The sequence below is a fragment of the Mauremys reevesii genome, linkage group 4 (assembly GCF_016161935.1).
Source record: "Mauremys reevesii isolate NIE-2019 linkage group 4, ASM1616193v1, whole genome shotgun sequence".
NCBI lineage: Eukaryota > Metazoa > Chordata > Testudines > Geoemydidae > Mauremys > Mauremys reevesii.
The window spans coordinates 147486903-147511110 of record NC_052626.1 but is presented as its reverse complement, the minus strand read 5'-3'; the positions used below and the strand labels follow the sequence as shown (position 1 = coordinate 147511110).

Below are 24208 nucleotides of genomic sequence, written 5' to 3'. Positions count from 1 at the left end.
ATGGAAAAGGGAAATCACTCGGAGGTGACTGAGTTCATTCTCACAGGACTGACAGATCGTCCGGAGCTGCAGGTCCCCCTCTTTGGGGTGTTCCTACTGATTTATGGTGTCACCCTGGTGGGGAATGGGGGGATGATCTTGTTAATCATAATTGATCCCCGACTCCACACCCCCATGTACTTTTTCCTCAGTAATTTGTCGTTCTGTGACCTCTGCTTTTCCTCGTTAGTTTGCCCTAAGATGCTGCTGAATTTCTTAGCTGAAAGGAAAAGCATTTCTTACACTGCCTGCTCTGCGCAAATGTGTCTCTCTATCATTTTTTCAGATGTTGAGTGCCTCTTGCTGGCAGTGATGGCGTATGACCGTTATGTGGCCATCTGTAACCCGCTGCTCTATACGGTCACCATGTCCAGGCAGCTTTGTAAACGGCTGGTGACTGGGGCATATGCTGTGGGGTTGGTAGATTCAATGATTCAGTGTTTTATATTTCGGCTGTCATTCTGCAGCTCCAACATCATCAATCATTTCTTCTGTGACGTCCCCCCACTGTTGCCACTCTCCTGTTCTGACACCCGCAACAACGAGATTGTGATGTTTGCTTTCGGGTGCTGCATTATAGCAATCAGTTTTGTGACTGTCCTCCTCTCCTATGTCTATATCATCTCCACCATCCTGCAGATCCGCTCTACTGAGGGCCGACACAAAGCCTTCTCCACCTGTTCTTTCCACTTGAACGCAGTGACTCTGTTTTATGGCACCCAACTCTTCATGTATTTACGTCCCCCCTCCACCTATTCCATGAACACAGACAAAGTAGCCTCAGTGTTTTACACGCTGGTGATCCCCATGTTGAACCCCCTCATCTACAGCCTGAGGAACACAGAGGTGAAGGACGCCCTGAGGAGAGCAATGAATAAACTCCTAACCAATTCCTGAATCTGTTTAACTCTTTACTGGTTTAATGATGGGGAGTGGGAACAGGTGAATTCAATTTCCAGCCCATTGCAATGTAATTTTGCAGAGCCCATGGTAGTATTGTTCATTATTGTATTGTTATTATTATTAATTTGTTTGTATTCCAACAAGGCCTGCCGGCCTCAACTAAGATCAGGGCTTTATTAGGGATTATTCCAGGAAAATTCCAGGAAGCGCCTGTTTCATATGTGTGAATATTTGTGATGTGCTTCAGAAACACAGATCTATTTGTATTGGGAAAGTAGAGGGGGGCATCAAATCTATCTCCCTCCGATTTGTCGTGGGTTTGGTTTCATTATGCAGTTGCAAGTATGAAGTGTGTAATTTCTTTGGCTGAACCAAAGGGCTTTTTGCACACCCTCCTGATCCCCTGCAGCCCTTTTTGTCCACTCTGGGGTTGTTGTTGAGATTGTCGCCTGGTTTGTATCCATGCACGTGGAGGAGAAAGGTGATTTCCATCACAATGGCCTTTCTTTTAAGTTAAGGGAGCGACAAAACTCATAAGAACAAGGGTAACATTTCCAAAAGAGAACATGGTGTCTGTGCATCCTTTGTGAGAATCTGCACTGAACTGAATACAAAATAATATGGAGAGGATGAGTTTTGTCTGCCATATAAATTAAACAGAAAGAAAAAGTTATATCAGACACTGGATGTTTATAGCTACGAGGTCTTACTCTTTATTTGGCTGGAAAGTATTATTGACTCTGAAGAATAGGAATTCTGGGAATTGTACAGCTCAGGTTACTGTGAGTGAGAAATGGATAGAGCTGGGCCAATAGCTGATTTTTTAGTTCATGGGTGGTTATAAAAATTGAAAAACAAATTCAGTTCAACCTGAACCAAATCTGAAAACTCCCTAAATGTTTGGCAAACTGGAAAACATTGACAAAATTTGCCTGTGGGATCGAAGGAAATATTTAGCATGACCAGAAATGGAACATTTCTTTTCCTTCCTGGGTACTTTTTAATGTAAAAGCAAAGACACTGACAAAAATGGATGGGAATGGAAGAGACAGTAATGGTGCTGCTTCTCTTGTAGACTTTAAACAAGTGATCCAGGTGGGAGATCCAGGTGGGAGATCCAGGTCAATCCCCCCCCCCTCTGTCTGATGAGGGAGAAGCTATTTGAAAGTGGGTCTCCCACTTTGCCAGGCAGTACCCTGGTGACTGGGCTCTGTTCTGTCCTGCATCGTTCTCAGGACTGGTCTATGCTACCATTGTAAATTGATCTCAGTTACGCTACTTCAAGTTGACCAAGTTAGTCTGACTTACAGCGGTGCCACACCGTGCTATGTCACCGGGAGAGTTACATCACTGAAGTAATGTAACATACATCAGTCGACAGTCTTAGTGTAGCCCAGCCCTGAGAAAGATCCATGATGGAACATAGCGTCTGAGGGAGGTGGAGTACCCACCCATCGACTTAGCATGTCTTCCCCAGACCTGCCCAATCAACACCATTTCATCTATCGCAGTAGTCTCGATTTAACCAGTAGTGTAGATTTGCCCTCAGTCTGTCCTGTTGAAGTTGTTGCATTGTAGATAAAACACAGGAAGAATCACAGGGCCAGAAAGAGAGAATGACTCTATAGACAAGTGGTTTGGAGCACCCACATGCTCAATTTCATGTCTCTGTTCCAAGGGTTATATAATTAGTCATCCACCGTAGAACAACTTTGAAAGGAGAGACTGAGAGCAACCCAGACTGGAATAGCACATCGCTCAGTGGCTGCTCCCTGTAAATACAGGAAACCCAAGTGCACATCTTTACCCAGCACTGAACAGAAGGGGGAATTGAACCTGGATCTCACACCTCACAGGAGAACACCCTAAGTACTGAGCTAAAAATTACAAAGAGAGGGAGCATCACCACCTCCTACTGGTGGCTGCTTCACAACCGGCACCTAAATCCTCCTCACCCACACACATTGTTTTGAGACAAGGCTATTAGGAGACTTTGTAACACATTTGTGAATAGTTTCAGGTCAACCCCAATTACATTGTTTTTTACAATAAATTATGAATCCAGAAGAAATTCATCCATTTCAAGATACTTATGTGTCCCAACGCTGGGAAATTACTCAAAGAGACATTTGGAGAGGTGACCAACAAATAAAGTGGAATACATTCACCTCAGTTTTGTATCATATTAAAAAGACCTCACGGGAGAGACAGCGATCCAGATGAACTGATGCTCTGGACTTCTGTGTTCCATTTCAACAAGGAAAGACACGGTCACAACAATAATTGCATGTGCTGTGCACACCCCTTGTGCTGGGAGCAAAGATGTTCTAGGAATCAAATCTCAAAGTTATCCCAGGAGGCAGCTCCAGAGGTGTTAAGGGTAACATTGGCATGGTTAAAAAAGAGGGAAAGATTGAACTTTAAGGCTGATTTTAGGGTTCTTAGCAGGTACTGCTACCGTCCTCAACTCATGATAAGTGAAGGGAGGGAAAACAAAGAGGTATCACCAAGACATGAGCAAACAAGTCAGTTTCAGAGCACTTCAGCCTTTAATTGAAATGACAGGGAGCCATTCATGGAAGGGGAAGGTAGGCATTATCCTGAGAGGAGAAATTTCAACTTTTCTGAACATATTTACCTCTCAGAAGAAGGAAAGAGCTTTACCAAGGAAGGGAGAAAAGTAACTGGAAAAGGAGAGAAAAATAGTTTTAAGAGGAAGTTGGAAAACTCCCCCATCCATTCCGGGAATGTCTATAATAAAGCCATTACATTGACTCAGCTCTGGTGTGCAGCAGTGCCATAGTGTAGTGGGCACTCTGTGTGTGTGGTTTTGGTGTGCAGTGGGCACTGTGTGTGTGTTTGGTGTGTAGTGGGCACTAAATGTGTGTATGTGGTGCGGGGTACAGTGCTGCTGAATGTCAAGTATAGGCAGGTGCGTGTCCCTCGCCCTTCCCACTGCTCAGGCTGGCATCCCCCTCTCCTCCCAGTGTAGGGCTCTTTGTGAGATCATAGAATTGTAGGACTGGAGGGGACCTTGACAGGTCATCTATTCCAGTGGTTCAAAGCAATAACAGAGAGAGCAAAGTAATTTGTCATACAAAATAAAACAAAACATGCAAGTCTAAGCCTAATACAGTAAAAACTAAATGCAGGTAAATCTCACCCTCAGAGATGTTCCAATAAGCCTCTGTTACAGACTAGACTTCCTCCTAATCTGGGTCCATCAATCACTCACACACATGTAGTTACTGTCCTTTGTTCCAGTTTCTTTCAGTCATTTCCTTGGGGTGGAGAGGCTATCTTTTGTGCCAGCTGAAGATAAAATGGAGGGGTCTCCCAGGGGCTTAAAAAGACGTTCATTTGTGGGTGGGAACCCCTTCCTCTCTCCTTTGCAGAATCCAGCTCCAAGATGAAGTTTTGGAGTCACATGAGCAAGTCACATGTCCATGCATGAGTCAGTTCCTTGCAGGCCGATGCCACATTCCCAGGAAAGCTCAGATGTGGATTGACATCTCTAAAATTTCATTAAAAGCAGCAAAGAGTCCTGTGGTACTTTATAGACTAACAGATGTTTTGGAGCATGAGTTTTCGTGGGTGAATACCCACTTCGTCACATGCATCCGACGAAGTGGGTATTCACCCACGAAAGCTCATGCTCCAAAACGTCTGTTTGTCTATAAGGTGCCAGAGGACTTTTTGCTGCTTTTACAGATCCAGACTAACACGGCTACCCCTCTGATACTAAAATTTCATTGTTAGCTTAAGAGTTTCTTGATTGGGCAGTTACTGAGAACAGTCTTTTCTCAAGAAGCTGACCAAATGCTTCACTGAGGCTACTTAAATTCAAACAAGTACATAGCCAATATTCATAATTTCGAATATAAAAATGATACATGAATGCAAATATGATTACTATATCCAGTAGATTATAACCTTTGCAGAGATACGTTACATGGCCTATCTAGCATAAACCATATTCCAGTTATGTCATATTTACAGTTATAAGCATACTTCTATAAAGCATTATGGGGTGCAACGTCACATTCTGTTTCATGGACTATAAGTTATAGGAAATAAATACAATTAATAAAAGAATAATCGGAACGAAGCTGGCATGCTCGGAGACATTTTGTAGCAGGATCTGCGGAGATACTGCAGAGATCTTCAGTGTTAACCACCAGTTTGGGGAATATCCTACTTTTTGTATTCTGCCCTGACCTTGGGATTTTCACTGAGGACTGCCCCAGGCACCTTTGGGTCACAGGAGGCACAGAAGCCAGGAGGAGGAGTTATGAGTTCCTAGAGGAAGTAGGGGCATAGTGTTTCCTGGGTAGACATGTGGAGTGACAGACTTGGGAGTTTCTGAATACAGAGATTGCTGGCTGTTGGTTGCTTCTACTGGTGTTCAGGGAAGCAGGACTTTGTTTACATTCTTTGTAACCCCTCCCCCACGGATTATACCAAAGAATAGAGCTGCCTTGGTTGATCAATTTTTCCTCCTAATACAATCAACCCTGCAATGCCTCACAGGTTGGCACCACTTAGGAGAAGATGGCACCGACATGCCCCGGAGTATTAGGCTTCAGGCCTGTATGGTAGTATCTATGTGGTAGTCCTAATGTAAAGATTATTAAATTTTATGCCTAGACAGCAGTATTTTTGTATCATTGCTCATCTAAAGATTATTATGCCATATGTCTCCATGGCACTACCTGCGTGGCATTGCTCATCTCAGTATTATTAGGCCACATGCCTTCCGGGCAATACCTGTGTAGCATTATTCACCCAAAGGCCTAATTGGCATTACCCGTGGGTTATTGCTCACCTGCAAGGTATGTCTACAAAGTGTAACTTGGGTGGCATGAGGAGCTAGCCACCATAACTACATGCCTAGCATCTTGATTTGATGTGTACTTGCTGTGGCTACCCCCTGAAGCTGCTTGTACCACTCCAACTACACTGGAAGTAGAGGTGAAATATTGCTGACCTAAAGATGCTCGGGTCACAAACCGACCTGGTGATATCTGTGAGGTGTTACTGCTTATGTAAAAACTATTAGGCCATAAACCTGCATAGAAGCCCCTGTCAGGTATGGCCCACCTAAAGGGTATGAGACCTTAAGCCTAGATGGCAGTACCTGTGTGGTTTTGCTCACAGAATGAACAGTCCTTGTTATGGCTCAAGTGTTTATTAAGGGCAAAATTGATGGCGTTAAAAATGCTGTCAAAATGTCAGTCTCATTTGCACATTTGTTTATATTTTTGCCATTGAGACAAGTTGATCTATGAGGCGGCTCTGCTGGGTTCATCTGGAGTTATGCTGGGAGTGATTATGGCCCACAGTTTTTACTATAAAGCACGTTTTATGTTCAGGTTTCTTACATATTTGAATGTCGTTTATTATAAAATCAAATTCACTCACCTTGTCTACTCAAAACCTTGTCCCTTATTTGTGTATCTCTCAGTGCCCCCTCCTAGCCAGTGGCTTTAGTGCCACAACCTGGGATAAAACTGTATTGTCAATTGTTCTGTCAGGCGGAGTGAGCCGTACGAGACCCAAACAAGAGGAAGTGCTGGGAGTGATGAAATAGCCTGGGCAGTGTGACAGATGTTAGACAGATGTTAGACAGATGTTTGGCAGTCTTATCTTTGCCAAACATACCTCTACATTTTTTCTCCATGGTATGAGAACTGTGGGCCAGATTTATCAGATTACTCTGGCCGTTTTGTGCTCTTCTAGCAAAGCAAAGTATCTAGAAACCTACTTTAGTTAAGCCTAAGGCCTTGTCTACACTTGCAGATGTAGAGCGCCAGGAGTTAAACCAGCCCTCGGAGACAGCAGCTGGGAAAGTGCTGACGTGTGTTCAAACCGTCAGCTGCAAGCGCAGTGGCGTGGTCACATTTGCGGCACTTGCAGTGGCATTCGGAGTGGTACATTATGGGCAGCTATCCCACAAAGCACCTCTTCCCGTTCTGGCACTGAGGCTTGTGGGAAGGGGAGGGGGGCGCGGGGCATCCTGGGTCCTGTCCCACTGCCCCCTGATGCATCACTTCACATCCCAGCAATCCCTGTACTTCTGTCCACTTTTGGTGCCATCTTTCAGCAGTTTTTGTACTGCAGGCTCTGTCTTCCCTTTCGGTCTGCGGGAATGGATCCTGAACTGCTGAGGAATATGCTGATGGGTCTCACCAGCACGTCACAAATTGCAGTCGAGTTACTCCTTAAGCTACAAAGTGACAGTGAGGAATCTGACAAGGATGTCGACTCGCATGACGCATACGACACGAGATTGCTTGTGGCGTTCACGGACATGCTCACCACAGTGGAACACCGTTTTGGGGTTCGGGAAACAAGCACTGAGTGATGGGATCACATCATCATGCAAGTCTGGGATGACCAGCAGTGGCTGTAGAACTTTTGGATGAGGAAAGACACTTTTATGGGACTGTGCACTGAGCTTGCCCGCACCCTGCGGCACAAGGACACAAGATTGAGAGCTGCCCTGCCAGTGGAGAAGTGCGTGGCGATTGCAATCTGGAAACTGGCAACTCCAGACAGCTACCGATGGGTCGCTAACCAGTTCGGAGTGGGCAAGTCAACCATTGGAATCGTGTTGATTCAGGACCATTAATTGTATCCTGCTCAGAAGAACTGTGACTCTGGGGCACGTGCATGACATTGTGGATGGCTTTGCACAAATGGGTTTCCCTAACTGTGGAGGGGTGATAGACGGGACGCATATTCCCATTCTGGCACCAGACCACCTAGCCTCCAAGTACATAAATCGGAAGGGGTATTTCTCTATGGTTCTCCAGGTGCTTGTGGATCACTGTGGGTGTTTCATGGACATTAACACAGGCTGGTCTGGAAAGGTGCATGACGCACACATCTTTTAGAACACAGGACTTTTCAGGAAGCTGCAAGCCGGGACTTTCTTCCCGGACCAGAAGATTTCCGTAGGAGAAGTCAAAATGCCCATTATGATCCTTAGAGACCCCACCAACCCTTTAATGCCATGGCTCATGAAACCATACATGGGGAGCCTTGACAGCAGCAAGGAGGGGTTCAGCAACAGGCCGAGTCAGTGCAGAATGGCTGTTGAGTGCTTTTGGCTGTTTAAAGGCCCGCTGGCGCTGTCTGTATGGGAAGCTGGACCTGGCCGATGACAATATCCCCACGTTTATATCCATGTGCTGTACCCTCCATAACATTTGAGAAGGGAAGGGAGAAAGCTTCACTCAGGCAAGGACAACTGAGGTTCAACACCTGGAGGCTGAATTTGAACAGCCAGAGAGCAAGGCTTTTAGAGGGGCCCAGCATGGGGCCATAAGGATTAGGGATGCCTTGAGGGAGCAATTTGATGCTGAAAGCCACGAGCAATGTTTGGTGCCCTGCACAGGAGTGAAGTGCAGTGGTTCCAATGCTAGTAGCCATCTGTGTTTGCTGTGTATGATGCACTGACTTGCAGTGCCTATTGCTTTCCTGGCTACAGTATCTTTTACTTAATGCAATAAAGAATGTTTCCCAAACCAAAAAATTCATTTATTGAAAAGAAACACAACTGCTTGGGAAACACACATGGCATGACACATCTGTGCTGTGTGGGAGGAAGAAAGGGGGTGGTGTGGGGAACGGGCCAATCACAGATTTGCGTATGTCCTTAGCATATTCAACCTTCCTGTCTGGAGTGCCGTGCAATGAGTGCTGCACTTCAGGCTGGCTAAAATGCATGGTGATGGGGGTTGAGTGCAGTGGGTAAGGGTTGTAGTTTCCAGGGCTGGGCAGTGAAGCTAAAGGTGTTGGAGGCAGCTGGTGGTGATAAGAAACAGGATGTTGGGGAAAGTGGGTTGGTGGTGACATGGGGGTGCAAGGGAAAGAGTTTTGGGACAAGGCTTGTGGGGGGCGCGGGCATGGATCTGCTCCGTATGCAGTGCTATGAGCGCCTGCATCAAGTTTGCTTGGTGCTCCATAATGCTTAGGAGCTGATTCTTGGTTTCTTGCCGGTGAGCCGCATTTTGCTGGCGGACCCTCCTTTCACTCCCGCCACTCCTGAGCTTTTTGATTTTCAGTAAGGGACTGCTGCATGACTTCATGCAGAAGATTCTCCTTGCTTCTTACGGCCCTCCTGAGGCTGTGCAGCCTTTCGGCCGTTGATAACAAGGATGGCTGGGATCTCAGGTTTGCATCTGTAAAGCCAAAATGCAACATTTTACAGAGGCAGCATTGTTCACACCAGACGGAGCAATGATTTGGCCGAACTTAAAGAGAAGCACAGTGCACACAATAGCACAAACTGTCTGTCCCAAGGAGAGCGCACATAACCCACAAAAGCCCCAAAATGGTGAGTAACCACAGGGCTGTACTGTCCTCTGGGGTCCTGTGTCCTGGGGAGAGCCCACAGCTGCAGGGGACCCCTATACTATACACTGTCCCCACATTTTCCACAGGCTGGGTTTCTCCTGAAAGTTATCTCATTGCTGAGGGTGACCTGGGAAGCATGGGAGGGTCTTCTACTACAATGAAGCTTCTGCCCTGCTAATTTCAGTGAATGTTTGCAATGTCTTTGAAACACATTCAGATTTTAATGATGCACAGTGGACCCACTTTAACCACACTTCGAGACTTGCTTGCCAAGTTACGCAATCTCAGTTTGGCAGGCACAAACTTTCTAATCATGCCCACCGGGAGCTTATTAACATGGTCAGAAGCTAATACCGTTTCTGGAGAGATGGGTCAATTACACTAAATTTATTGCCTCAGGTCCTGAGATGGAGGCACCTGGAGATGTAACCTCCCTGGAATTTGCATTTTTGTTTTGTTGCCAGAGCCAGGGTGATTATTTTGAAACCAGCATGCATAATTGCCAAGGTGCATTACCTTGTTCCTCATAGGGGAATTAAGGAAATTACCAGCAGAGAATTCCCTAAGAGGGAACGTACAAAGACAGAAACTAATTATTTGATTTGTAACTGCAAAACTGCACAGAAGATACATTGGAAATTCAGAACTGTTGTTCCAGTGACTATATTAGTATCAGTCAAATATTACTATTACTTCTACTAATGTCAGACCTACATATCCACCTCTCTCTATAGCCCGCATACCCTCTGCCCTCTGAGCTTGTAGACCAGGACAGACACATCTTGATTGGATCCACCTTAATACCATGGGAAAACAGTGAAAGAATGTGGACAGAATAAATATGTTTTAAACTGAAACTTCTATCACAGCCACAGGTTACGAAACAGGCTCTCCCATAGGATAGAATAATTCCCTTCGCTGCAGGAATGATTGGAATATTCCGACTTGTGGCATGCAGGACATGAGACTATCTGATCATTATAACCTTTTCTGGCCTTAAAATCTATGGACCCGTGTACCGACTTAATTTCCTGTTTAAAAATAATGCAAAGAGAAGCCTCTGTGTTTGTAACTATTTGGATGAATTCAGAGCGGAATAAAAAATAAAATTAAAACCAGTTGCTAAAGACAGAAAAGACCATTTTAAACATCCACCCACTCCCCAGATAGACAGCGCACGTCATTTCTGATCTGTAGCAACCCTCCTGGCATTTCTATTTCTATTCCTGGATCCCCTGGCATTCCAGTCCTGTCTAGCTTGTCGCTAATCTGCAGGGTTCTCACACATGCCCCCAGCGCTGCATCAAATCCTAATTTGCATTACCTTGGTTTCCGTTACACTAAATGTATAGAATATGCGCATGCGCACACACACACACACAGAGTCTCTACAACACACTTTGGTGGAGAGGGTAGAGAGCCTGGCATTTGGGGTGCCTGTGGCAGGGCAGGGAGGTGAGCTGTAGTGGGGCAAAGACACAATTGGAGGCTGGGGACCGGTTAGAGGAACATTTAGGGCGCTAGCCTGTTAGATGAGGTGAGTTCATGCCCCTGCCCCCTGTCAATGAGATTTTGACAGTGAATAGTGTTTACATTTCTAAGTGCCCAAAAAACTTTGTGAAAATGATATTGGAGCAACACAACCTACAAAGGGTGTGACACTCTAAGGGTACGTCTACACTACCCGCCCACGAAAGCTTATGCCTAAGGTGCCACAGGACTCCTCGTTGTTTTGGAGTGCACTGAGTTTCTCTGCTCCCACACTACCCTTGTGCATCCGAGAGGCATCACACAGACAAGGGAATGTGGAGCAGAGAGTGGCCAGGGACAGGAGTGGGAGCAGGTGTTATGGTGTTGGGCCCTAGAGATAGTGTAATGAACCTGCTGGCTCATGGTCAGGCCCCACCGCCCACCCCACTCCAGAATTAGCTGGAGGAAAAGGATTGGGCCACAGCTCATTCTGGGAGGGGATCTGGTTCCTGTAGGACCACCAGAGAGCACGGTCTTACCCACGTTCCGCATTGTGACAGTAGAGGGGTCCGTGTGAACAGGAAAGGCAGTGACGCCCAGAGGGCAGAAGAGGATCAGGGTCAGCCAGCGAGCTGCTGAAAGTGGGCACTGGCCGGCCAGAGGCAGCAGCCTGGGAGCTGGCTGTGGAAAAGGAGGACAAGTAGCAGGCAGCCTGAGAGCAGGGCCAGAGGCCGGGGATGAGAAGTTGTAAGCTGAGCATTAAAGCACCCGAGGCTCTCAGAAGGCGAAGTGTTTAATGCGGACCCAGCAAGGGATGGAGAACACAGCAAGGGCCTAGGGCTTGGAGGGCCCACCGTGCTGATCTCTGTGTTCATGGTACATGGAGCTCACTAGAAGGAACTGGTAAAGGTAATAATTGGAGATATACCAATCTCCTAGAACTGGAAAGGACCTTGAAAGGTCATCAAGTCCATCCCCCTGCCTTCACTAGCAGGACCAATTTTTGCCCCAGATCCCTAAGTAGCCCCCTCAAGGATTGAACTCATAACCCTGGGTTTAGCAGGCCAATGCTTAAACCACTGAGCAGCAACACCCACCAGTGGAGTTTCGCAAGGGAGTTTGGAAGGGGAGTGGGAAGGGAGTGGGAACCCCTCGCCGGCCATAACCCCTTCCCTGTAGCCCCCCCTAAAATCCTAAAACCTATAAACCAAACTACATTCCAAAACTACTTTCTGTAAACCAGCCTTTCACTAACTAGGAGACAATGCAGGCAGAAGCCCAGCAGCAGAGTGGGGGCTATCCAGTTTATTGCACTGAGTGTAGCATGTATGATTACCTGCCCTGTGGGCGGGTTGCGTATGTGTGCAGTCGGTGCAAGGAGCTCCTGGCCCTCAGAGACCATGTACGGATTTTGGAGGCCAGGGTGGCAGAACTGGAGGAGCTGAGAGAGGCAGAGAGGTATGTTGATGAGGCCTTCCGGGACACTGTAGAATTGTCCCACCTCCGCTTAGACAGCACCTGTGCTGTTGAGGAGGAAGAAGGGCCCAGGGAAGTAGAGCAGTCAATGGGAGCAGAGGGAAACCTTCCCGTAGTTGGGACCCTCCTTCCAGATGGTGCTGGGGTTGCCTCTCGCACTGAGGTTGCCTCTCCGGGGGAGGGAACTCCAGTTTCTAGGAAAAGGCAGGTGTTAGTAATGGGAGATTCGATTATTAGAAATGTAGATAGCTGGGTCTGTGATGACCGGGAGAACCGTATGGTGACTTGCCTGCCTGGTGCGAAGGTTGCGGATCTCTCGAGGCATCTAGATAGACTTATGTGTAGTGCTGGGGAGGAGCCGGTGGTCGTGGTACATGTAGGTACCAATGACATAGGGAAGGGTAGGAGAGATGTCCTGGAAGCCAAATTTAGGCTGCTAGGGAAGAGACTGAAATCCAGGACCTCTATGGTGGCATTTTCAGAAATGCTCCCAGTTCCACGCGCAGGGCCAGGTAGGCAGGCAGAGCTTCAGAGTCTCAATGCGTGGATGAGACGATGGTGTAGAGAGGAGGGTTCACGTTCATTAGGAACTGGGGAAACTTCTGGGATGGGAGGAGCCTATACAGGAGAGATGGGCTCCACCTAAACCAAAGTGGAACCAGACTGCTGGCGCTAAACATTAAAAAGGTTGTAGAGCAGTTTTTAAACTAGGTGATGGGGGAAAGCCGACTGCTGCAGAGAAGCGTGTGGATCGGACACAGACTTCTCTTAGGGAGAGTCTGATGATAGAGAATCTCCAGGTTATAGTCAGGAGCAGAGGAATGAGAAATATAATGTAAGGGCCGGATCAGATGATGAACAGTCACATAAAAAGAATCTGGCACATCAGAAAAGGCAGGCTAATAAACAGGGACAAGTTTTTAAAGTGCTTGTACACAAATGCCAGAAGTCTAAATAATAAGATGGGTGAACTAGAGTGCCTTGTGATAAAGGAGGATATTGATATAATAGGCATCACAGAAACCTGGTGGACTGAGAGCAATCAATGGGACACAATCATTCCGGGGTACAAAATATATCGGAAGGACAGAACAGGCCGTGCAGGGGGAGGAGTGGCACTATATGTTAAAGAAAGTGTAGATTCAAATGAAGTAAAAATCTTAAGCGAATCCACAGGTTCCATAGAGTCTCTATGGATAGAAATTTCATGCTCTAGTAAAAATATAACATTAGGGATCTATTATCGACCACCTGACCAGGACAGTAATAGTGATGATGAAATGCTAAGGGAAATTAGAGAGGCTATCAAAATTAAGAACCCAATAATAGTGGGGGATTTCAATTATCCCCATATTGACTGGGAACATTTCACTTCAGGACGAAATGCAGAGATAAAATTTCTCAATACTTTAAATGACTGCTTCATGGAGCAGCTGGTACGGAACCCACAAGGGGCGAGGCGACTCTAGATTTAATCCTGAGTGGAGTGCAGGAGCTGGTCCAAGAGGTAACTATAGCAGGACCGCTTGGAAATAGTGACCATAATACAATAGCATTCAACATCCCTGTGGTGGGAAGAACATCCCAACTGCCCAACACTGTGGCCTTTAATTTCAAAAGGGGGAACTATACAAAAATGAGGGGGTTAGTTAGACAAAAGTTAAAAGGTACATTGACTAAAGTGAAATCCTGCAAGTTGCGTGGGCGCTTTTAAAGACACCATAATAGAGGCCCAACTTCAATGTATACCCCAAATTAAGAAAAACTGTAAAGAACTAAAAGAGCCACCGTGGCTTAACCACCATGTAAAAGAAGCAGTGAAGATAAAAAGACTTCCTTTAAAAAGTGGAAGTCAAATCCTAGTGAGGCAAATAGAAAGGAGCACAAACGCTGCCAACTTAAGTGCAAGAGTGTAATAAGAAAAGCCAAAGAGGAGTTTGAAGAACGGCTAGCCAAAAACTCCAAAGGTAATAACAAAATGTTTTTTAAGTACATCAGAAGCAGGAAGCCTGCTAAACAACCAGTGGGGCCCCTTGACGATGAAAATACAAAAGGAGCGCTTAAAGATGATAAAGTCATTGCGGAGAAACTAAATGGATTCTTTGCCTCAGTCTTCACGGCTGAGGATGTTAGGAGATTCCCAAACCTGAGCTGGCTTTTGTAGGTGACAAATCTGAGGAACTGTCACAGATTGAAGTGTCAGTAGAGGAGGTTTTGGAATTAATTGATAAACTCAACATTAACAAGTCACGGGACCAGATGGCATTCACCCAAGAGTTCTGAAAGAACTCAAATGTGAAGTTGGAACTATTAACTAAGGTTTGTAACCTGTCCTTTAAATCGGCTTCGTACCCAATGACTGGAAGTTAGCTAATGTAACGCCAATATTTAAAAAGGGCTCTAGGGGTGATCCGGCAATTACAGACCGGTAAGTCTAACATCGGTACCGGGCAAATTAGTTGAAACAATAGTAAAGAATAAAATTGTCAGACACATAGAAAAACATAAACTCTTGAGCAATAGTCAACATGGTTTCTGTAAAGGGAAATCGTGTCTTACTAATCTATTAGAGTTCTTTGAAGGGGTCAACAAACATGTGGACAAGGGGGATCCGTGGACATAGTGTACTTAGATTTCCAGAAAGCCTTTGACAAGGTCCCTCACCAAAGGCTCTTACGTAAATTAAGCTGTCATGGGATAAAAGGAAAGGTCCTTTCATGGATTGAGAACTGGTTAAAGGACAGGGAACAAAGGGTAGGAATTAATGGTAAATTCTCAGAATGGAGAGGGGTAACTAGTGGTGTTCCCCAAGGGTCAGTCCTAGGACCAATCCTATTCAATTTATTCATAAATGATCTGGAGAAAGGGGTAAACAGTGAGGTGGCAAAGTTTGCAGATGATACTAAACTACTCAAGATAGTTAAGACCAAAGCAGATTGTGAAGAACTTCAACAAGATCTCACAAAACTAAGTGATTGGGCAACAAAATGGCAAATGAAATTTAATGTGGATAAATGTAAAGTAATGCACATTGGAAAAAATAACCCCAACTATACATACAACATGATGGGGGCTAATTTAGCTACAACGAGTCAGGAAAAAGATCTTGGAGTAATCGTGGATAGTTCTCTGAAGATGTCCACGCAGTGTGTAGAGGCGGTCAAAAAGCAAACAGGATGTTAGGAATCATTAAGGGGATAGAGAATAAGACTGAGACTATATTATTGCCCTTATATAAATCGATGGTACGCCCACATCTCGAATACTGCGTACAGATGTGGTCTCCTCACCTCAAAAAAGATATTCTAGCACTAGAAAAGGTTCAGAAAAGAGCAACTAAAATGATTAGGGGTTTAGAGAAGGTCCCATATGAGGAAAGATTAAAGAGGCTAGGACTCTTCAGTTTGGAAAAGAGAAGACTAAGGGGGGACATGATAGAGGTATATAAAATCATGAGTGATGTTGAGAAAGTGGATAAGGAAAAGTTATTTACTTATTCACATAATACAAGAACTAGGGGTCACCAAATGAAATTAATAGGCAGCAGGTTTAAAACAAATAAAAGGAAGTTCTTCTTCACGCAGCGCACAGTCAACTTGTGGAACTCCTTACCTGAGGAGGTTGTGAAGGCTAGGACTATAACAATGTTTAAAAGGGGACTGGATAAATTCATGGTGGCTAAGTCCATAAATGGCTATTAGCCAGGATGGGTAAGAATGGTGTCCCTAGCCTCTGTTCGTCAGAGGATGGAGATGGATGGCAGGAGAGAGATCATTTGATCATTGCCTGTTAGGTTCACTCCCTCAGGGGCACCTGGCATTGGCCACTGTCGGTAGACAGATACTGGGCTAGATGGACCTTTGGTCTGACCCGGTACGGCCTTTCTTATGTTCTTATGTTCTTATGGGGACAATAGAAGCAAAGGAAGAGCTGGACATTTCCTTGCATCGGGCGGGCCCCCATTGTGCCTGTTCGGCACAGCCAGCCCAGATCTTTACAGGTATTTAGGTGCCTAATTCACATTGAAATCAATGGGGCCCAGATATGAAATCAACAGACCTATTAACGTCAGTGGGGCTTACAGCAGGCCCATAGGGAACAGCACCTCCTCCTGTCCAGGTCCAGTCATCTCTGCTGCCTTCTAAGAGGGAGGGGGAACATGACCCTATCTCCCCCCTGCTTCTCCCCCCATTTTGGGGGATAGATCGCAGCCAAATGGGGATTAGCTGGGAGCAATGCTTGGACTCAGAAAGCAAAAAGAAGGCAGTTGTGTCTGATCCACTGCTCACTACAGTGGAAACTTCCCTTGCACTGTCTCCTTAACCCTGCACATTCAAGCAAGGACAATGTGACCATTTGCAGGCATCTACTCCCCTAGAAACTTGGCTGTGCACAAATCCCCAGGCCTAGAAAACATGTCCTGCATCAAAACTATGTGTCCCAATTGTTTATAGGACCCAAGACTTTCAGCACCAAAGCACAGCCCCATACCCCTTGAGTGCATAGTAATTTCTTTTGCTGGTCTTTGTAGTATCTTCTCTTTTTATCTTCTCTAAGGACCAGCCACTAGACGGGGGCAGGGTGCATTTAGCTAGTATGTTACATGCACTCAGAAAGTTTTCCCTGTGCAAAATGCTCCCATAGAACTTTTAATTTACTGGAATCTTGGTGTTTCCAGGTTTAATGGAACATTTCTCTTTCAAAACCTCTTCACATAGAAAGTTTCAAAGGCTGGAGTGACGAGGCATAAATGAACAATAATGGAAAACGCTATTTGCTGAGGCCTAGTCTACCCCAGAAAAGGTTTGCCTGTTTAACTTATATCCATTCTCCCAAAGAAATAACTATATTGGCAAAAGCACTTTTTTCTTTTTACCATTATACCTGCATCTCCATTAGAGGCTGGTTTACACTAGAAACTTAGATTGACCCGGCTTTGTGACTCAGGGGTGTGGGAACATTAAACCCCAAGTGATGTAGTTAAGCCAACCTAAGTCGCCAAGTAGACAGCACTAGCTACCACCTCTCAGGGAGGTGGATTACCTCTGCTGACAAGAGAATGCCTCCTGTCAGCAGTGAAAGTCTTTACCCTGAGGCGCTACAGCGCTGCCACTGTAACAGTCCAGGTGTAGACAAGCCATATGGCTTTGCTGGTGTAGAAATGTTGTTAAAAAAAAATCACACGTCTAACCCACATCGCTATACTGGCAAAAATTTCTAGTGTACAGCTGGCCTCAAGCTGGTCAAATACCAAAACCATAACTTGTGAGAGTTTTAATAAATAAAAGTGCCATTGTCAGCTGGCTATGATTCGTATGGACGTTATAGAGAAGTTAGCCAAAGGAGGCTGTGCGGGTGCAAATTGGCACAGGAGTCACATCCGCTGTGGCTCTGGCCTGTTGACTTCAATTGGACCACTCCAATTTACACCACCCAGCAGCTCCAAATGAGTGATGTCATTCACATCAGCAAAGAATGTGGTATAGAGACTTCAATGGGGCTTCTTTGCTTCACACCACCTAAGGATCTGGCCCACTGACTTCAGTGGATCGAAGCTGATTTATGCCAGCTGGAGATCTGGCCCCATTGAATGACATGGTGTTATGGCCAATGTACATTAGCAGGAGATCTGGGCAATTAACTGGAATAGAGCATTTCTTGTTTACACCTGGTCCACTGGCATCAATAGAGTTATGCTGATGCAGAGCAGCTCGGGCTCTGGCTTTCACATGGCTGGATGGGGAAAACAGTGATGTTTCAAGAACAATAATATGAGTTTGATTCCGATTAGCACTTGCTCCGTTTATGGGTTTGGGTCTGAGGAGCGGGACGAAGGCTAGAAGACTGAAGCTGCTCACTGGAGTCAAGATTTTCAAAAGCGAATTGTGTGTTTGGGTACCCAGCTTGAAGCACCTCAAAAGGACGGGACTTTCAGAAAGCGCTGAGCACCCACCTGTGACGGGTTGGATCACAGAAACCCCCTTGGGAGCTGCCAACTGATGTGCCGAGACCACTTCTACCTCTGCTTTCCTGCCCTGGCAGCTTGGGACTCCAGAGCCCTGCCTGGTTTAAGCCTGCTGCAAACCCAGACCTGAAACCACGTCCCCTAACAGCTGCAGGCTTATCTGGAAGCAGGTTAAGAAATGTTTCTGTCTTTTACACTCAGATAGTCAACTCCCAATGGGGTCCAAACCCTGAATAAATCCGTTTTACCCTGCACAGGGTAAACTCATAGATTGTTCGCCCTCTATAACACTGATAGAGAGATATGCCCAGCTGTTTGCCCCCGCTCCCCCAGGTACTAATACATACTCCGGGTTAATTCATAAGTAAAAAGTGATTTTATTAAGTATAGAAAGTAGTATTTAAGTGGTTCCAAGTAACAACAGACAGAAGAAAGTGAATTAGCAAGTAAAATAAAATAAAACACGCAGATCTATCTCTAATACAGTAATAAAACTGAATACAGATAAAAACCTCACCCTCAGTGGTGTTCCAGTAAGCTTCCTTTTACAGACTAGGCTCCCCCTAGTCTGGGTCCAGCAATCACTCACACCCCCTGTAGTTACTGTCCTCTGTTCTGTATCTTTCGGGGTGGAGAGGCTCTCTCTTGAGCCAGATGAAGACAAAATGGAGCGGTCTCCCAGGGATTTTTAAAGACTTTCTCCTGTGGATGAACACCCCTCTCATTCCCTGTGCAGAATCTAGTTACAAAATGGAGTTTTAGAGTCACATGGGCAAGTCATATGTCCCTGCACAATTATGATCCTTACCAGCCTAGCCACATTCCCAGGAAAGCTCAGATGTGGATTGGTGTCTCTAAAAGTTCATTGTTAGCTTAAGTGTTTCTTGACTGGGCACTTACTGAGAATAGTCTTTTCTCTGGAAGCTGACCAAATGCTTCACTGAGGCTACTTAAAATCAAACAAGTACCTAGCCAATATTCATAACTTTGAGTAAAAAATGATACATGCATGCAAATAGGATGAATATATCCAGTAGATCATAACCTTTGCAGACATCTGTTACATGACCTATCTAGCATAAAATATATTACAATTATGTCATATTTCCAGCCATGAGCATATTTCTATAAAGAATTATGGGGTGCAATGTCACACTCTGTTAACCATGAGTTTGGGGAATATCCTCCTTTTTGCAGCCTGCCCTGACCTTGGCATTAGCAGTGAGGACTGCCCGAGTCACCTCCGGATCACAGGAGGCAGAGAAGCCAGGTGAGGAGTTATGAGCATGACTCCTAGAGGAAGTAGGGGCACAGTGTTTCCTGGGCACAGACCTGGAGTGACAGAATTGGGCGTTTCTGAATACAGAGATTGCTGGCTGTTGGTTGTTTCTACTAGTGTTCAGGGAAGCGGGACTTTGCATACATTCTTTGTAACCCCTCCCCTATGGGATTATACCAAAGAATAGAGCTGACTTGGATCTTCAATTTTTCCTCCTAATACAATCAACCCTGCAATGCCTCACAGGGTGGCACCACTTAGAAGGGGGCACCAACATGTCCTGTAGCACTGATAATACCAGGAAAGCCTGAACACCCATGGGGGATAATTTATGGTTCCATAGTGAAGAAGTGAAGATTCAAAAAGATTTCAGTCTCCCCAAAAAAATAACCCTTTGTTGATCAGCTCCACACAGTACCCAAATTGCACTGAAAACAGCAGGATGAAGTCTACCCCTAATCTCATACTCTTTAACTCTGGTAGAAATAGCATCATTTAATAACACAGTAAGGAAGAGTAGGTCAAATCAATCCCCAGGGCACCAATTACACCAAGGTGCCTTTGGTTCACTGAACACATTTATTAGGTGTTATGGCTCTCTGAGCTCAGGTATTCCCAGTTGCTTCAGGAATCATGTCCCATAGATCACACATCTCAGTATAAAACTTCCCGAATGCTCAAATCTAGCAGTGTCTATTGATGGGGAAAAACCAACACATCCCTCTCTCTCTCTTCTCAGCAGGTACGTGCTATTGTCCTGAATTACAGTCACACACACACACCGACACCATGGTGATCAGCAGGTATTGAATTCAAGACCTCAAGCACTAAAAGCCTCAGCCCCAAATCCTACCCCTTCAGCTAAAAGAGGCGACCTCCTTGCTTGGAAAAAATAGGTAATTAAATAGACACCAAAGTCAGTGCTTTCCATTGTATCTGTGGGTTCTCATACAGGCTAAAGTAAATGCCAAAAAACTGAATTTGCACTGTAAGCAAGACTTACCCCAAACCAACATGCCAGGCCACAAAGCTCCCCTTGCCCAAAGATGGTAGAAAGACTGAGACTCCTTTATTCTCACCCCTTTTGGAGCTTACAAATAATCTCTTCAGACTGAAACAATTTTCACCATGATTCTCTTACAGCAGATTCACAAAACACTACTTGCTGCTTGGATTAGTGAATGGGAGTGTTCGTGTGTGGGGCATGATTAACCTGTGTGTTATTGTATTTACACAGTGTCTATTTTATCACACAACTGGAATGACTAGCTCTGAACGTCCGGCTCTGTGGACTAAGCCCTTCCCTGAGCGGGTACTGATGTCCATTGAGAAACTGATCATTTATCTTCACTTACTTCATTTCAAAGAAGGGACAGGTTTTCTGAACCATGCACCTGCCCACATCTCTGCAGCTGTCTGATCTGTGTTCAGAGGAGATGGAAAAGGGAAATCACTCAGAGGTGACTGAGTTCATTCTCTCAGGACTGACAGATCGTCCAGAGCTGCAGAACCCCCTGTTTGTGGTGTTCCTACTGATTTATGTTATCACCCTGGTAGGGAATGGGGGGATGATCGTGTTAATCACAATTGATCCCCGACTAAACACCCCCATGTACTTTTTCCTGCGTAATTTGTCTTTCTGTGACCTCTGCTTTTCCTCGATAATTTCCCCTAAGATGCTGCTGAATTTCTTAGCGGAGAGGAAAAGCATTTCTTACTCTGCCTGTGCTGTGCAACTGTATCTCTGTGTCATTTCTGCAGATGTTGTGTGCCTCTTGCTGGCTGTGATGGCATATGACCGTTATGTGGCCATCTGTAACCCACTGCTCTATATGGTCACCATGTCCAGGCAGCTTTGTAAACAGCTGGTGGTCGGGGTGTACGCTGTCGGGTTTGTGGATTCAATGATACAAACGTGTTTTACATTTCGACTGTCATTCTGCAACTCCAACATCATCAATCATTTCTTCTGTGACATCCCCCCACTGCTGGCGCTCTCCTGTTCTGACACTCACATCAATGAGATTGTGATGTTTGCTTTCACAAGCTGCATTCAGGTGATCAGCTTTGTGACTGTCCTCCTCTCCTATGTCTATATCATCTCCACCATCCTGAAGATCCGCTCTGCCGAGGGCCGGCGCAAAGCCTTCTCCACCTGCTCTTTCCACTTGACTGTGGTGGTCCTGTTTTATGGCATCCCACTTTTCCTGTATTTACGTCCCCCCTCCAGCTATTCCATGGACACAGACAAAGTGGCCTTGGTGTTTTACACGCTGGTGATCCCCATGTTGAACCCCCTCATCTACAGCCTGAGGAACACGGAGGTGAAGGACGCCCTGAGGAGAGCAATGAATAAACTCCTAACCAATTCCTGAATCTGTTTAACTCTGTACTGGTTTAGTGATGGGGAGTGGGAACAGGTGAATTCAATTCCCAGACCATTGCAATGTAATTTCGCAGAGTTCGTGGTAGTATTGTTCATTATTGTATTGTTATTATTATTAATTTGTTTGTATTCCAACAAGGTCTGCAGGCCCCAACTGAGATCAGTGGACATATTACAGGAGGAATCACAGGTCCAGAAAGAGAGAATGATTCTATAATCTGGTGGCTAGGGGCACTCACCCAGAGGGTGAGATGCTCAACTTCACATCTCTGTTCCAAGGGTTATTTAATTAGTTATCCCCGTTAGAACAACATTGAAAGGAGAGACTGAGAGCAACCCAGACTGGAAGAGCACATCACTCAGGGGCTGGGGTGTTTTCTGGAAATGCAGGGAACACAAGTGCATAGTGTGATGGGTTTGGTCACAGACACCCCCATTGGGACTGTCACCTGATGTGTTGAAATTACCTCTGAGCCCGTTTTCCCTGCCAGCCTGGACCTCCAGTACCCTGACTTGCTGAGCCAGACACGCTAGCCTGCTGCAACACAGACCCAAACTGCAGATCTAGACTGAAACTAGCTCAGCAGGATACCTGTCTCCAGCACGCAGACACCCAGCTCCCAACGGGATCTAAACACCAAATAAAGTAATTTTACTCTGTATAAAGCTTATACCAGGTAAAATGATAAATGTTCACCCTCTATATCACTGATAGAGAGATATTCAGAGCTTCCCCCCACCCTCAGGTAACAATTACTTACACTGCATTAATAAAATAACTTTTGTTTATTTATAAAGTATGAAAGTAGAATTTAAGTATTAACAGACAGAACAAAGTAAATCACAAAGCAAAATAAAACAAAACATGCAAATCTAAGCTTAATACACTCAGAAATCAGTTACAGATGTTAACTTCTCAGCCTCATTGTTACTTCACGTAAAATCCTTCTCAGGTGAGAGGCCTTTTCTGACCTGAGTCCAGCCTGTTCTCCCCCACCCCTGTGGTTACAGTCCTTGTTTCCAGGTGCTTGCAGGTATCTCTGTGGGGTGGGGAGGTCGTCTCTTATGGCAGTAGAAGACACTCATTGTTTGCTTCCCAACTTGATATAGAACTTCCCTAAGGCGGAAAACCTTTGTTTGGAATTCCACCCCCCTCTGGAAAAGTACCAGCTTCAAGATGGATTCCAGTATCAGGTGACATGGTCACATGTCACTGTAAGACCCCAGTCTCCATTCTTCCTGGGTTGGCCCACACATACACAGGAAGGCTTGCAGGTAAACAGAGCCATTCACAGTTCAGTGATTCTGAAGCACCTTTAATGGCCGCCACTTAATAAGTCTACATCTGTAATACAAGTCTTTATCTTATTCTCCTAACTCCAGACATAGAAATAATTTTTGTAAACCAATAGGATGAACACACCTAGTAGATTACAACCTTTCTAATGATATGTTACATGGGGCACTTAGTATAACTCATACTCCAGTTATGTCATTTTCATAAGCATATTTTCATAAAGCATATGGAGTGCAGTGTCACACGTGGCTTTGCCCTGCACTGGACAGAAGGGAGAACTGAACCTGGATCTCCCACCTCACAAGTGAACACTCCATCTACTGGACTAAAAATTACAACAGGAAGGACCACCACTGCCTCCTATGGTGGTTGCACCTAAATCCTCCCCCCCACACACACACACATAATTTTTTGGAATAAAGCTATTAGGAGTATTTGTAACTCATTTGTGAATAGTTTCAGGTCAGTCCAAACGGTATTGTTTTTGACAATAAATTATTCGTCCAGAAGAAATTCACCAATTTCTAGACAACTTTTTGCCCCAATGCTGGGAATTTACTTAAAGAGACATTTGAAGAGGTGACCAACAAATAAAGTGGAATACAGTCACCTCAGTTTTGTATTATTTTAAAATGTCCTCACGGGAGAGTCAGTGATACAGACTAGCTGATGTTCTGGAGCTCTGTGTTCTATTTCCACAAGGAAACACACGTTAACAACATTACTTGAATGTGCCATACAGACCTGTTGCCCTGGGAAAACAGATGTTCCAGTGAGCAAATCTCAAAGCCAAATTTATCCTGTGCCACCCAAGGAGGCAACTCCAGAGGTATTAAGGGTAACGTTGGTGTGGGGAGCAAACAGGGAAAGATTTCAACTCTTAGTCTGATTTTAGGGTTCTGAGCAGGTACTGCTTCTGTCCTTCTCAACTCAGTGTAAGTGAAGGGAGGAAAAACAAGGAGGTACCACCAAGTCATGGGTAAACAAGTCTGTTTCAGAGAATCTCAGTCTTTAATTGAAATGACAGTGAGC

The 24208-nt window shown here is 45.3% G+C and overlaps 2 protein-coding genes across 2 annotated transcripts; both read left to right on the top strand.

Annotated features, from left to right (window-relative positions):
* On the top strand, positions 1-936 carry LOC120403454 (olfactory receptor-like protein OLF1). The gene has a single exon (XM_039534523.1). The coding sequence runs from the start codon at positions 1-3 to the stop codon at positions 934-936; it is 936 nt and encodes a 311-aa protein (XP_039390457.1).
* A 19987-nt stretch (positions 937-20923) lies between these two features.
* On the top strand, positions 20924-21868 carry LOC120403483 (olfactory receptor 1038-like). Its single transcript, XM_039534555.1, has one exon. It carries the CDS (start codon positions 20930-20932, stop codon positions 21866-21868), a length of 939 nt encoding a protein of 312 aa, XP_039390489.1. The 5' UTR covers positions 20924-20929.
* The last annotated feature ends 2340 nt before the right edge of the window (positions 21869-24208 follow it).